We start from the raw sequence: 16055 nt of genomic DNA, 5'->3' as shown, positions 1-16055 counted from the left end.
GTCAGTCAGGGCGCCTGTACGGGGGGGAGGGGGAACTGGGGGGGAATAGCGTGATCCTCCCACATGCTACATCCCCCTGGTGAAACTCCTCACTGTCAGGTGAAAGGAAGCGGCTGGTGACGCCACATGTATCGGAGGAGGCATGTGGTAGTCTGCGGCCCTCCCTGGATCAGCAGAGGGGGTGGAGCAGAGACCGGGACGGCTTGGAAGAGTGGGGTAATTGTCCGGATACAATTGGGGAGAAAAAGGGAGGGGAAAAAAATTGAAAAAAAGGGGGGGGGCCTTCCCAAAACTTTTGCCACAACGTTGGACGCACACAATTCTCTAGAACGTCATTGTATGTTGTAGCATTTAAGACTTCCCTTCAGTGGAACTAACGGGCCTAACTAACCACGAAAACAGCCCCAGACCAATACTCCTCATCCGCTAAACCCAGTGTTGTCCATCAGACTGCCAGATAGTGAAGCACAATTCATCACTCCAGAGAGTGCATTTCCACTGCTCCAGAGTCCACTGATGGTGTGCTTTACTCCACTCCAGCCGACACTTGGCATCGCGCACGGTGATTTTAGGTTTCTGCACAGTTGCTCGGCCACAGAAACACATTTCATGAAGCTGCCGCTGAACAGTTCTTGCACTCACATTGCTTCCAGGGGAAGTCTGGAACTCGGTAGTGAGTAATACAGCTGAGGGTAGATTATTTTTACCCATTATGTGCTTATGCAGTCGGCGGTCCCATTCTAGGAGCTCGTGTGGCCTACCGCTTTGTGGCTGAGCTGAGTCCTAAGCATTTCCACTTCACAATAACAGCACTTAAAGTTGACCAGAGCAGCTCTAGCAGGGCATCAATTTGACAAACCTACTTGTTGGAAAGGTGGAATCCTACGATAATGCCACACTGAAAGTCACTGAGCTCTTCAATACAACCCATTCCACTGCCATTGTTTGTCTATGGAGATTGTGTGGCTGTACGCTCGATTGTACGCTGCTGTTCACAAAGGGTGTGGGTGAAATAGCTGAGCCCACTAATGACAAGGGGTGTCCACATACTTTTGGCCATGTAGTGTAACTCATTAATGACACAAAATCCCTTGAAATAAAAAGCATGGAAATCCCTGCATTGACATCATTTTCTGTAGGCGACTAACACATTTTCAAGTGTAGTTTTGAAGCCCAAAAATAATTTTTAAAAGCTGGCAATTCCTTTTGTCTTACACTTTAGAGACCGACAGTTATAACAGCTACTGCATGGCAAGTGCTGAAAAGTGTATGCTGTATACCTGACTTCAGGAGGATTCTGAACATTGGTCTGTGGCACCTGGATGGTGTAGTCCAGTGTAATCATGTGAGGTTTGTTATTGACCCACAGAACTGAAGTGGAGATATCCTGAGTCAGGTCACTCTGCAACAAAACACAAAAATATAGAAGTTACGCAATATGGAGGTGAAAACCGCGAAGATACACATAGTACATGAGTAGTATGTAAGTAAACATAGTAATGCTCCCTTTCCTCCCTTTCTTGCTTTGAGAAGTTTGTTATGGTACAAATCTATAGCATGTTACCACCCACCCTTGACCCCCATCAATTTGCCTACCCACAAAATCGATCCAGTGAGGATGCAATAGCCACTACACTCCATACCGCCCTCAACCACCTGGAGAAAAGGAACTCCTATGTGAGAATGCTGTTTGTAGACTACAGCTCAGCAGTCAACACCATAGTCCCCTCCAGACTACACCAAGCTCAGGAACTTAGGAGTCAACCCCAGCCTGTAAGGCTGGATCCTGAACTTCCTGTCGAGCCAACGCCAGGTGGTGAGGATGGACTCCAACACCTCTGTCCCTCAACACAGGAGCTCCCTAGGGCTACATTCTGAGTCCGCTCCTCTACTCACTACACCCATGACTGTGTGGCCACACATAGTCATGGGTGTACAGTGATAAAGTTTGCTGATGACATGACGGTGAGGCGCCTGATCACCGACGATGATGAGACAGCATACAGGAGAGAGAGATCAGCAAGCTAACAAAGTGGTGCCAGGAGAATAACCTCTCTCTCAGTGTCGACAAAACCAAGGAGTTAATTGTGGACTACAGGAAGAGAGGGGGCAGGATGGACCCCATCAACATCAACAGGACTACTGTAGGGAGGGTCAAGAACTTCAAGTTCCTCGGTGTCCACATTACCGAGGACCTCACCTGGGATGAAAAAGGCACAGCAACGCCTCTTTCACCTCAGGCGACTGAAGTTCAGCATGGGGCCCAGGATTCTCGGGCCCTCTACAGAGGCACAACCGAGAGCATCCTGACTGGATGCATCACCGCCTTGCATGGGAACTGTACTGCCCACAACCGCAAAATGCTGCAGAGGCCCAGGACATCAATGGACGCGAGCTTCCCTCCATTCAGGACCTATACAATGGATGCTGTGTCGGCAAAGCCCGTTGGATTACCAAAGACCCCAGCCACCCCAACTATGGACTGTTCCAGCTGCTACCATCAGGCAAGCAGTACCGCAGCCTCAAAGCCCGGACCAGTAGGCTCCAGAACAGCTTTTTCCACCAAGCAACCAGGCTTCTGAACAACAAAGAAGACGCGTCCTGTTTTATACAGGAAAAGCAGAGATAGGAGACGTTAGTTGTGTTCGTTCAGCAGGCTGTTCTCCAGCTTTATTAACAGAATTTATCTTTCTTCTCTCTTAAACGCAAAGCATAGATTTCTTGTTCACAATAATCTTCACATGACAAATGCCTCAATTCACCCTCTCACAGTACAACAAATGATGAGTTGTTACTGCTGGCAACACATAACTCCTACACACCAGTTTGCTATTACTTTTACCAGTAATGATTAAGTTACCAAATAATGCTTTAAAATCTTTATGTACTAAAACTCTCTTATTCTTCTACTGCTGCTTTAACCAGTTTTCAAAATATACGTGTAACTTCAACACTGTTCTTAAGCGTGTTTTGTTTTTTCTGTTTTACTGCAGACATGAACAATTCTACAAAATATAAACAAAACTAGAAGAACCCCGCTACAGTGTAGCGGTTTGGTTCTCCACCCGTCTAAACCTCCCTCCTCTTCATCCTGCCAGCTAACCGCCTTCCCCCTGCCCCTAAACCCCCCCCACGCCAACTCCCTCCCCCCAAATGCTCAGAATCATCTGAAATGCCGAGAAAAGTGGTTTTTAGCCATTTTTAGAAAATGCATATTTTGCATAATTGTAATTATTTTAATTTTCTGCTATTTTTCTGGTCCTCTCTGGAACAATACCTACCAACTCCAAAACAAATTAGGATCATAAGTGCATTTTTGCAAAAATGCATATATTTTGCATAATGCCAAAACATTTCTAAGTCCCAGAAATTTTTTTTATATAGGTGAAAAAATCAAAGATGCTCAGAATCATCTGAAATGCAGAGAAAAGTGGTTTTTAGCCATTTTTAGAAATATGCACATTTTGCATATTTATGCATAATTATGCATAATTTTAATTTCCTGTGATGTTTCCCTTACTCTCTGAGACAATACCTACCACCTCCAAAAAGAATTAGGATCATAAGTGCTTTAGTTTTCAGTCCCGCTATCTACACTAACTAACACCACACACACACACACACTAACACCACACACACACACATTACGAAAATATATGAGTATGTGGTGGACACGTATTGGGGATAGAATTCCCCCCAGGAACTAAGGGTTAAGTCAGGGTTGCCCTGTCTGGCAGGTTAACGCAGGGTTAAGTTATGGTTGTCCAGCCAGTTTTCTGGGTCTTCTTGCCGCCTCCGCTCAGTCGAGCTGTGGTTTTGTGGTCTCTCTGATTTACCGTTGATTATAGAAAGTTGCCTACACGGCTAAAGTGTGAACCAACGGTCTTCCCCGTTCCTTCGACTCTACAAGTAGATACATTCATTATATAAACATCCTTTTATCACTTAACATTAGAAAAATATCACATTCAACCATTTTACACCATTAACATCGTGCCTTTACCTGAATGAGCAACTGTAACATTTACGTAACTTTACACTGACCATGAAGCCACTTACAGTATTTACTTCACTATATTTGATACCAACTCCTTGGTTAAGCAGTTGTAGTAAGGCACAGATGTCATGGAACTACAGTGCTGCTAACAAAGGAAAATACCGACAGTAAGGCCGCCATTTTGTGTCACCGTGTAGAAAAATACTAAAAGCCTCTAACCCAACCCCACACGCCATTTCTCCAAACAAACATCTGCAAGGCTTTAAAAGTCCTTAGGGATAAGCTGTGATAAGTTAACGCACATTACTGGCCTATTTTACGCAGGAAAAGCAGAGCCAGGAGACGTTAGCTGTGTTCGTTCAGCAGGCTGTTCTCTGATGAACGGAATCCCTGCGCAGCCTACATACAACTAGCGCTCATTTTTGGGATACTTCCTCTTGTGGCGGAGCTGGAGAACTACACTTTACCAAATCAAACTTTTAAGTCCATAGAAAAGACACATTTAAATCTGGCCTTTTAAGCCAAGGAAATACATACAATAACAATTCCAACTTAACAATTGTGGCCATACATTTTTAAGTGTCACACTCCTCAGCAAAAAATAAAATGGCACCTGACATTTTACCTTTCAACTCCTTTAGTCAACCTTACCCAAAATAACCCAAAATGCAAAAGTGCTATTCTTGCCCTTTCTTAACCTCTTAACACATGTAAATTGGCATGTTGGGAAACACTGGCAAGGTGTATGGGGTGGCAGATAAGACGCTGGAATGTGATATGGTGTTGGAATAGAGTAAGGTGTCAGGGGGTATGGTTGCATGCCCCAAAGTGTCATGGGTGGTGCTTCATAAACCTCAGCACTACTGACTGATGGATGTACCTGGAGTGAGGGTTGGCCTAACGTATTGTAAGTGAACAGTGCTGCTGGCCACCTATCTCTAGTGGACCTTCTGAGAGTCTGCTCATCAGTACTAGGCGCCAGGCCAGGCCCAGCATAGGTCTCCTCTGAAACAGGCTGCACAGTTTCACTTCCACTCCCTGTGAGAGGTGTGCGAATGACCCCTGGCTCTGCACCCCTCACATTTGCCTCTTCTTCTCTGTTACTATTAGTTTCACTGTTTGGTTGTTCACCATACTGCTCTTCTTCATTTTCGCTATGTACTCCTGTCAGTTTTACAGGCGTCCTCTCCATGTGCATTGGTCCTCTTTCTTTACAGACTGTGCATAGCTGGTTGTTTCAGCAGGAGCTGAATCCCTCCAGGGAACACAGGTAGTTTCACTGGTAGGAGTGACATTCTTTCTGTTCCAAGTTCTTAGGTTATATCTTAGTTCACAGTAGGTGGAATTTTCATCCTCACCCGAACTTGTTTCACTGTTCTATTGCGGTTCTGTCTCTCTTTCACCAGTTTTTTTCCCCTTTTCCTCTTCTCTGGTGATGTCTTAGCTTTGTCTTTTGTTACAGGTAGATCAACAGGTAGGTCACTGATGAGATGCAGCTGGCTGCGATGCAGGACTCGTGACTTGTTCCCATCCCTCTCTGAGACCACCTTGTAAACTGGACTGTCACTGATTTGTTCTTTCACAACATAACCAGCAGTCTCCCAATAGGACCTTAACTTCCCAGATCCACCTCTTTCGCTTAGGTTTCATACCAGTATCCGATCTCCAGGTTGCAGCACTACTCCTTTTGCATGTTTGTCATAATACTTTTTGCCATGTGCACTTGACTTTTCGCTGTTTTCTGAAGCTATGCAGTATGCCTCAGTCACCCGCTCTGCCCATTTCTCAGCATAACTCCTTGCTGTCTGGAGTTCCTCGTCTGTGGTCAGTCTGAGCAACGGGTCTATGGGCAAATGAGGGTGTCGGCCGAAAAGCAGGAAGAAATGCGAGTACCCAGTTGCTTCGTGGCGTGTACAATTGTACACATGTACAATCTGAGAGAGGTACTACTTCCACCTTTCCTTTTCCTTTTCACCTAGGGTGTGCAGCATTGGCAACACAGTTCAGTTTAACTGTTCAGCCGGGTTACCCTGGGGGTGGTAAGGGGTTGTTCGCGAGTGTCCCACCCAGCTCATTTGTTGTAGGGTTCGAAAGAGTTCATTTTTAAACGCATGCCCTTGATCATGGTGCAGCTTTGAGGGGTAGCTGAACCTGGCAATATAGCCACTGAAAATCTTCTCAGCCACTGTTCTCCCAGACTTATTGCGGGTTGGATAGGCCTGCAAGTACCTAGCAAAGTGGTCTATGACAACTAGGATATATTGATATCCTCCTCTACTATGCTCTAGATGTGTATAGTCAATGGAAACAAGCTCCAGTGGTGAGCTTGTGCTAAAGCTGGACATTGGGGCTCTTATGTGTCACTGGCTTCTTTTGTTTTATGCACGGGCACTGCCTGGTAACATAGGCTTCGATCTCTCACCTCATGTACGGCCAATAGAACCTTTGCCTTGCCAAGTTGAGGACCCTTCCAGTTCCGACATCGCCCATGTCATCAAGTAAGTGCTTGAGGACCAGCAGCCTAAAGCTGGCAGGTAAGACTAGCTGATGCCTCTCTGCTGTCCTATGGTACAGGACCCCATCCTCAAGGTGGAATCTACTCCATTCATACATCATTTTCCTGACAGTGCCCCTCATATTATATTTCATGTCATCTGTGAGTGTTTGGCTAGTATTTCATTTTGAGAATCGCACCTATCACTGGAGGATCTGTCCTCTGGGCTTTCTGCAGTTCAGCGAGGTCAATGGGTTGCACATGTTCTCTGCTGCTTGGTTCAGCCTGGTCACCTTGTGACAGAGCCAGGGCTGCAACCCAGGCGATGTCGCCACCCTTTCCTGCCCTACAACCTTCCCATATAGCAGTGACAGCTTCCCTCGGCAGCTCCTCTGTACACTCTGTCACAAATTTGCTGATGTTGAGTGGGCATCTTGACAGAGTATCTGCATCGACATTTACTTTGCCAGGTTGGTACCATATGTCAAATCTAAACTCTGACAGTTACCCACCTAAAGACAACAGCATTCAACTTAGCCATACTCATGACATACGTCAAAGGATTATTGTCTGTGTAGATGGTAAAATGTGGGGCGTAGAGCACGTAACCCGAATGGCCCACTTTAGGGCGAGAAACTCAGGTTTTCCTGAGTGGAGCCTGTAGCTTCTTTCAGCCGTTGTAAGAGTTCTTGAGCCGTATCAGATCACTCAAGAGTTCATCATTCTGGCTCTGATAAAGGACTGCCCCAAGTCCTCTATCAGAGGCATCCATGTGGAGCACAAATGGCAGCTCAAAGTCTGGATAGGCATGAACAGGGGGGTTCACCAGCATGTCAATCAGCTTACACAGTGTCTCTTGATGTGTCTCAGTCCATTGGACTGGAGTCCTGGATGGTGACTGTGTGCCCTTTCCTTTCTGTCCCTCACACCTCCCCTGAGACTGTTCTTGGTTCCTCTTTGTTTGCAGGAGCTCATAGATGGGTTGGCCATTCTGGAGAAATCTTGGATATATGAGCGGTTAGCTCAAAAAGCCAACGATCTTCCACACTTCTCTGACTGCCGCAGGTTTTTCCTCACTCAAGGCGTACACTGCCTCCAGGTCCTACGGGTCAACGTGCACATGCTTGGCTGAAACCAAACGACCAACATATCTGACTTCATGTTTGAACAGGTGGCATTTTGTAGGCCTGAGTTTGACCCCATGGCTCTGTAGGGCTCTTAGGACCTTTCTCAGTCATTCAACGTGGTCCTTGAATGTCTGGACATAGCACAGTATGTCATCCAAATATGGGATACAACACTCATCTCGTATGGGGGAGAGCATTTCTCCTATAGTGTTGAAACGCAGCAGGTGCATTCCTTATTCCAAAAGGTACACGCACCCACTCGTAAAGACCCCAAGGTGGTGTGACCCCTCTTCGATGACCCCTGGTGGTATGCCTTCCCTTGGTCTAGAAGGGAGAACCAACTGTACCCACCCAGGGTGTCTGTGAGGGCTTGGCTTCTCGGCAAGGGGTGGCAATCAGGAACTGTGTGCTGGTTCAGGAAGTGGTAATCGATACAGGGCCTGAGTGTCCCGTCTTTCTTGCGTACACAGATGACAGGCGCTGAGTAAGTGGATTTAGATTTCACCATCCACCCTTTTGCCAGAAGATCCTCAATGTACTTCTTTACTTCCTTATAAGGGGGTTTTGGGATGGAGGCGTACAAGTTCTGAATTGTGGTATTGTCATTGAGTGTGATAGACATTTCCTAGCTGGTTATACACCCCATATCATCGTCTCGTGCAAATGCTCCTGACTCTTCTCGCAACATTTTCACAATTTTCTGCTGCCAACATCAACTGGTGGGTCCCATTGCTCGGCCACATTGCAACCCTTATCCTGCTGAGCTACAGGGGGTTCATCACTGTCAGCTACCTGCATGGCGCTTGGTGTAGCCAGGTGTCAGATCAGGTGTAGTCGTGCTACTCTGCTCTCTGTGTTCAGTGAGGGTGAGGCTGCCCCTCCACACACACATGCAGTGTGTGCACATGCTGGGGGGGGGGGCATGGACCAGAAACTATTTATTAATTGAATTTACAGAAAATGTACTATATTGTGATATGTATCATTATCAGGATATGACATGAACTATATTGGGATATGAGATTTTTGTCATATTGCACAGTCCTAATCTATAATAATATATAATAACATATAATATATAATAGTCTGTTCACCTGAACAATGCGGGAGCGTTCACACCGTGCCTACTTCCCTGCATGGCCTACCCCGGTTCCAAGTTCTGACCGGCCTATGCACAGCAGAGTTTGCTTTCATCCAGCATGATGCTCTCCGGAGCCCCCTCAAACCACCCCACAACAGACCTTTTAAAGTCTTGGAAATGGGTGATAAGACTTGTAGTCGACGTTGGGGGCAAGCCCGACCACACCTCTGTGGATCGGCTCAAACCTGCTCGCTTGGATCTGGTTCAGCCATCAAGCTGGCTGTGCCCCCGCGTCGAGGCTGTCCCAGTAATCATTCCACTGGGGTCACCAGAGGCCCTGTGCGAGGAGTGAGTGCTCCCTCCAGCGCCTGCCAGGCTGCTCAGAACTCAGGCCAGGAGAGTCAGCCGGGCTCCAGCCAAACTAACAATGCCAGTTTTTATGAATTCTGAGGGGGGGGGGGATGTGTGTGGTTAATATGAATCACATTCTGTTATTGTTGTATTCGTTAAGGCTGATCCTTTAAAGAGTAAAGTTGATGCATAAGTTGATGAGGTAATCGGACAATGCCTGTTATCGAAATGCTACTGCCACAACAAGTAAAGTGGATCAGCTAAGTTAAAAAGCACGGTGTTGCAGTTTGCATTTTGTTTGCACAAGCTCCTACAATTTCATAGTAAGTATTGGCCAAGTTACTTTCAAAATGTCATGAATTACATATTACTAGTTACTTTCATTTGAAATCAATAGGGTACTTTACAATATTAACATCTGTGTAGAGTAATATGGTATTGACTACACTACTCTTGTGTTACTTTCACCAAAGTAACCACAGAAGTACGGCTAGGCATTATAAAATGGAAGAGGGTCATGTTTCATAGCAGGTAATCAAAGTACATAAGCTCAAGTTTATTGCAGTTCATTATAAACCCAGTGGTGGGCGTTACTGTATAACCTAATGAAGCCGCAGACCTGAAACAGCTTTTTAAAAAATTAAAATAAAAAATTAAATTAAATTTAAAAAAATATTCACGAGTCATCATACCAACTCATACTAAGTCAAGTTCCTTGTATGTTCTTGAACTGCTTGCCAATAAATGATTCTGATTCTGAGTCATGCACAGACCCAGGCCAGTTGGCGTCCACGTTGCTGACGATGTGGGCTGCATCACATATAATCTTAAACGTGCTGAACAGCATTAGCTGCAGGAGCTGTATTGTGAATTATCTTTCGTTTGGAATGGTGTGCTTCACTTATCAGGCCATCACACTGCTCAGCCTCCCTGGGAAAGTCTCCTCCAGGGTGCTGGAAAGGAGGCTCTGACCGATTGTTGAACCTCGGATCCAAGAGGAATAATGCGGACTCCTTCCTGGCCATGGAACAACAGACCTACTCTTTACCCTTGCAGAAGTGCTGAGGGAGGCATGGGAGTTTGACCAGCCAGTCTACATGTGTTTTGTGGACTTGGAGAAGGCTTACGATCGTGTACCCTGTAGCACTACTAAGTCACTACCCAAAGCTCATGACCATAGGTGAGGGTTGGAATGAAGACTGACTGGTAAATTGAGAGCTTTGCCTTCCAGCTCAGCTCCTTCTTCAGCACAACGGTCCGGTACAACGTCCGCATTACTGCTGATGCTGCACCAATCCTCCTGTCAATCTCCCTCACTCATGAACAAGACCCCAAGATACTTGAACTCCTTCACTGTCACACATCCCCCTGTGGTATCCTTAACACATGGCTCTTACTTCTTTGGGGTTAGTACCTTGTAGTAGATGTTCTTGCCTTGGGGTGCCCGGCCAGTCTCCAGGATATAGTCATAGTTGCGGTGGTCAATGATAAGAATCCCCCCTGGTCTGACCATACTGGCAATGTTCTGAAGGGCCAGCCTCTGGTCACTCTGGTCCCCTGGCAACAACACACAATCACCAGAAGTGTCAAGCACACAGGACTTAACAACAATCAAAATGTTCTTTAGGCTGTGACCATTCCAGAATAGTCGAACGAAGAGGATGCTGCAACATTCTTGGAAGATTTTTGGATTAGCTTTTTTTCTACATTTTTCAGTTCACCAAATCGATGTCAATTTGTTTATATCTAAAAAGCACATAGGAAATAGTATACCTTAGTGTGTATTATATTTCATACACACATTGGCAAAGTGCAAAGGTAAATGTGCAAAATTTGAAAAAAAAAATTCAACTGAATGACCAAAAGTTAAGAAATGCAATCTACAAATAAGTCAGTTGACCCCATGGAACGTTGGGAATCCCGCTCACATTCATCGGTTTTTAATAAGACCACTTTTTACGAGCAGGTCACATGCACAAAACAGCTAGGTAAGGTTTACAATGAAAGCTACTCCTTCAGTCGTGTAGAATTAGACTTGGAGTCTGCAACTGGATCACACATGTCTTTTGCCTCATATTAATCCACTTACTTAACTTTTTTCAACAAGTTGAAACACGAAAGTAAACCAGCAGGATATATTTGGGACATATGGGTACAACCTCCACAATTACCTTCTCAGTCACGAAAGTAATTCTTCTCACACCACTGATAAAGGTATGTGGTAATTCTTTCTCGTCAAGTGATTTTAAATAGTCAGGGGTTCAGATGGTGTTCATTTGATCAACAAGCCGCAGTATCCATTTCAGGTTTGGACCGGCTTACTGAAGGAGGAAAGGGGTGCTTTCAGACTGGGGTACCTGTGCTAAATACCTGTGTGTTGTTAAACAAAATGGGGGGGTATCTTTTTTTTTATTTGGCATTTTCCACCTTTATTTGTTCCACCTTTATTTGATAGCGATAGTAGAGAGAGACAGGAAAGGCAGGGGAGAGAGGGGATGACGTGCAGCAAAGGGCCCGGGCCGGATTAGAACCCAGGCCGCTGCAGTAAGGACTCAGCCTTATGTGCCACTCTACCAGGTGAGGCACCAGGACGCCCCGGGAGGGGGGTTATCTTTTAATGGTAAAAATGCCGTGTATACACTATAAAGGGCATTTCTTAGATCTTCAAAGACAGAGGTCAAGGATCATGGGTCAAAGGACAAATATTTAAGAAAAGTCAGGGAAGGATAAAACTGTATTAAACATTGTCGGGGACATTTAAGTTTCAAGTTTCGCACAACAAGTTGCAGGGTATTTGGCCTTTCTATTGTTAAGATGAGTTTTAGTGAACATTCTCAGATGTCTGTGGCTACTGTTGTTTAATATTTCTAAAAAGAGAGGGGGCAGTGTACAACCCTTCCGCATTCTTTAAATATTCAGACAGCAGGAAAGTTGACAGGGGTACACACATGAGATAACGCTCTAGCAGGATTCAACCCAGGGCATAAAAAGACTGTGTCATGGTGTGGCTGTTGGAGTAGATGTGGCATCTGAAGGAGCAAGCATAACTCCTTGACTCCATGCTCCTGTTAGCACAACTTCAGCTCTTAAAGGGGTTAAATGTAGGTCTTGACAAGATGCCAACGTCAGAGTTAATTCTATGACCCAAGAAACAGCATTTCATCCGCCTACCAAATTCAAAACAGCATGAGCATGTAAATTAAATACCCTCAGTTTAGAAATGACACGTCCCCATCGCTCTCTCTCTCTCACCTTTAAAGTCTGGTAGGTGGGCAAATGAGTTGCCAAGGCAGATGACAGCATCAAAACCATCTCCCGGTTTCTGAATGTCTTCGGATAACGTCAGCCAGTTGGCCTCCTCAATCACTGAGCACAAAAAGAAAAAATGATTCATGACACGGGCAAGGAGAGGGAAGGATGAGATTGTCACTTTGAGAAGACACTCCATGATTGCTATTTCTTCTAAGAAAAAAATAGCCTCCTGCAACAACTGCTCACACACAGATACGTTCTTCAAAAATTGTGCAAAAGATTTGTATTTATTTTTTTGTGTGTGGATTTTTCCCCCTTTTTCTCCCAGATTGAACCTGGCAAATTACCCCACTCTTCCGAGCCATCCTAGTTGTTGCTCCAGCCCCTCTGCCGAGCTTGGGAGGGCTGCAGATTACCACATGCTTCCTCTGACTCTATGGTGTGGCCAGTTCGGGTAGCGTGGTGGTCTATTTCATTGCCTACCAACATGGGGATCCCAGTTCGAATCCCTGTTACCTCTGGCTTGGTCGGGTGTCCCCACAGACACAATTGGCTGTGTCCTCACTGTCGGATGAACAGAAGCAAATGACAACTTCACATGTATCGGAGGTGGCGTGTGGTAGTCTGCAGCCCTCCCCGCATCAGCAGAGGGGGTGGAGCAGTGACCGGGACGGCTTGGAAGAGTGGGGTGACTGGCTAGATTGGATACAATTGGGGAGAAGAAAGGGGGGGGTGGAGTCGCCAGCCACTTCTTTTCACCTGACAGTGAGGAGTTTCGCCAGGGGGGACGTAGCGCATGGGAGGATCACACTATTCCCCCCAGTTCCCCTCCCCCCTGAACAGGCACCCAGACTGACCAGAGGAGGCGCTAGTGCAGCGACCAGGACACATACCCACATCCGGCTTCCCACTCGCCCACAGACATGGCCAATTGTGTCTGCTGGGACGCCTGACCAAGCCGGAGGTAACACGGGGATTCAAACCGGCGAGTCCTGTGTTGGTGGGCAATGGAATAGACCACTACGCCACCCAGACACCCTGTGTACATTTTTTTAATGAAATCTTGTAGCATTCACCAAGTTTCTCTTTGTAGATTTGTTAATTTGTAAGATGAAAATGTAAGAGTGGAGCAGACACTGCACATGAATACCCACAACAACCTCATTGGTCAACCACATCTATGGTCATCGGAAGTAGTTGACCGACACACACACACTCACACTCTCAATGATTGATGTATATCAAAGCACACACACACACACACACACACACACACACACACACACACACACACACACACACACACACACACACACACACACACACACACACATAGCAGCATTCCATCAGTTCCAGGTTCTTGTGGATGTGAACATAGCCTTAACGCAATATCTCGACTGCCACCTTAACAGAGACCAACAAGTTTATATATACCACTACACCCATAATCCTGGAGATGCTTGGGTACAAGATGAAGAAAGCAGGTCACTAACAGTAGCCTCCATGTAAGGCTGGAAGCCAAGATCACAGCAGTACAGAGAGATGTTAGTGTATCCAAAGCAAACCTAAGGGAGGATTCAGGACTCCAGGAGTTGCTTTTCTTTAGCTTTACTTGTCTTTAGCAGCTTCAACAAACAAAACGAGAGAGAACAGACGCACCCATCTTCCTCCTCTTTATATGGACTACCTGTACAGGTAAAACACCTGGAGCCTAGAGCTCCCTCTAGGTTAGTAATGCGATAAAGTCTCAGAATAGAACACAACCCCCCCCTAACTCAGTTCTGCAGCCAACACTTAATTTTTTTTAATTTTATTGTTTTTTAATAGTACTCATCATTTTGACCCCAAAGGTTAGGGCCCATAGTAATCAGGTGAGTGTCTCTCTCTGGTAGAGCGCCTCAACGGTGGTGTTTCCTGTAATACAGGTGGGAACTCACTCTTCAGCTTAGGTTGGACACTGAGTAATCCACAGGGCTTGTTGGAGAGTCAAGAGACACTGGCCTCAGGGGACAGCACTTGTTCTGGTTCCACAGGGGATGCTAAACCCACATCCTTCGGTGTACTGAGATCTATTTCAGAAATCTCACTGAGCTCACACCTCCTGATCTGATCAATGTGTCTCCTCAGAATCTGTCCATTCCCAATAAGAACAGTGTAGGACAATGGACCTGTGCAGCTTTCAATGGTTGCAGGCATCCATTTGGGACCGTAGCCATAGTTTTTAGTAAAAACTTGATCACCAGGTACAAAACTTCTGACCTTACTATGTGTCATGACTCACTTTCTGTGTCCACTATTTCTTTCTGATCTTGGATTTCAAGTCTGGGAGCAACAGGTCAAATGTGGACCTAGGCCTCCGGGACATCAGCATCTCTGCTGGGGACAAGCCTGTGGTAGAGTGAGGGGTGATTCTGTAACTAAACAGGTATCTGGACACTTGTTTCCAAGCTCTCCCTTCCTCCTTGCATCTTCTTCATTCCCTCTTTGAAGGTCTGAACCACTTGTTTAGCCAATCCATTGGACGCAGGATGAAAAGGGGCAGAAGCCACATGTCTGATTCCATTTTTACTCATGAAATCAGCAAACTCAGCACTTGTAAAGCAAGTAGCATTATCACTCACCAGCATCTGGGGTAGACCATGGACACTGAAACTCTGAGTTTTTCAATGGTTCCATGACTGGTTGCTGTACTTACTGGTTAAACCTCCATCCATTTAGAATGGGACTCAGCCAACACAAGGAACATCTTGCCTAAGAATGGACCTGCATAATCCAAATGAAGTTGAGTCCATGGCTTCTCTGGCCATTCCCAGGGATGCAATCATGCTGTAGGAGGAGACTTGCTGTTTTGTTGACAGGCATCACACTGGTTTACTTCCCTCTCTACATCCTGATCCATCTGTGGCCACCGAAGATATGACCTTGCTAGTCCCTTCATCCTAGGTGTTCCTGGATGGGCCTGATGCACCAACTTTAGCATAATTTTTCATCCTTTTTGGGGAAAAACTACTTGAGTATCCCACAGAACACATCCTTCACAAACACTTAGTCCTAGGCGTCGGGTAAAGTAAGACATAAACTGAGGCTCTACTGTAGAAGGCCATAATTATAGTAAATACTCATGCACATGTGACAGCGTCATATCTCTTGATGTCCAATGTTTCACTTGTTCTGTAGTCGCTGGTGTATCATCCATCAAATCCAGCATCCGAACTTGATCATCCTCCCCTTCTGCAGGGAGGGACTCGGGCAAGGGGAGCCTACTGAGGGCATCTGCATTGGCATGCTGCTTTCCACGCCTGTATGCAATGTTATACTCATAAGCTCTGAGCCATACAGCCCAATGCCATACACGTGGTGAGACCATCTGAGGTACAGGTTTAGTCTCATTAAACGAGATCAAGGGCTTGTGATCAGTTACTATAGTAAGGTTCCTGCCATAGATATATTTTTGGAACCTCTTTATTCCGGATATCACAGCCAAACGTTCCTTGTCAAGTTGTGAATACTTCTTTTCTGCAGGTGACAAAGTTTGAGATCTTCCATTTTGTGGGATGGTACAGCTCTTACGCCATATGGTGAGGCATTGCAGGATAATATTAGAGCCTTATCTCCAGAGTAGTACACCAAAACACCTGCTGACTTCAATAAGTCTTTGGACTTCCTGAAGGCTTTGTCTTGACAGTCACTCAATCTCCAGACTACACCCTTCTTCAACAGGAAATGAATGTAAAGGGGCCCGCAATGTGGCGA

At 45.8% G+C, this 16055-nt stretch overlaps 1 protein-coding gene across 1 annotated transcript in view; it reads right to left on the bottom strand.

Annotated features, from left to right (window-relative positions):
• The window catches only part of gnmt (glycine N-methyltransferase), a 38272-nt gene that overhangs the window by 2054 nt on the left and 20163 nt on the right, over nucleotides 1-16055 (bottom strand). The window contains exons 3-5 of the mRNA XM_056296050.1: nucleotides 12303-12416; nucleotides 10465-10607; nucleotides 1281-1402 (exon numbers count right to left, since the gene is read on the bottom strand). Of these exons, the coding sequence (XP_056152025.1) occupies nucleotides 1281-1402; nucleotides 10465-10607; nucleotides 12303-12416 (379 nt within the window). The remainder of the gene's footprint in view (nucleotides 1-1280; nucleotides 1403-10464; nucleotides 10608-12302; nucleotides 12417-16055) is intronic.

This window comes from Lampris incognitus, chromosome 16 (genome assembly GCF_029633865.1).
Source record: "Lampris incognitus isolate fLamInc1 chromosome 16, fLamInc1.hap2, whole genome shotgun sequence".
NCBI lineage: Eukaryota > Metazoa > Chordata > Actinopteri > Lampriformes > Lampridae > Lampris > Lampris incognitus.
The sequence above is the reverse complement of the archived record's forward strand: the minus strand, read 5'-3'. Positions and strand labels throughout refer to the sequence as shown.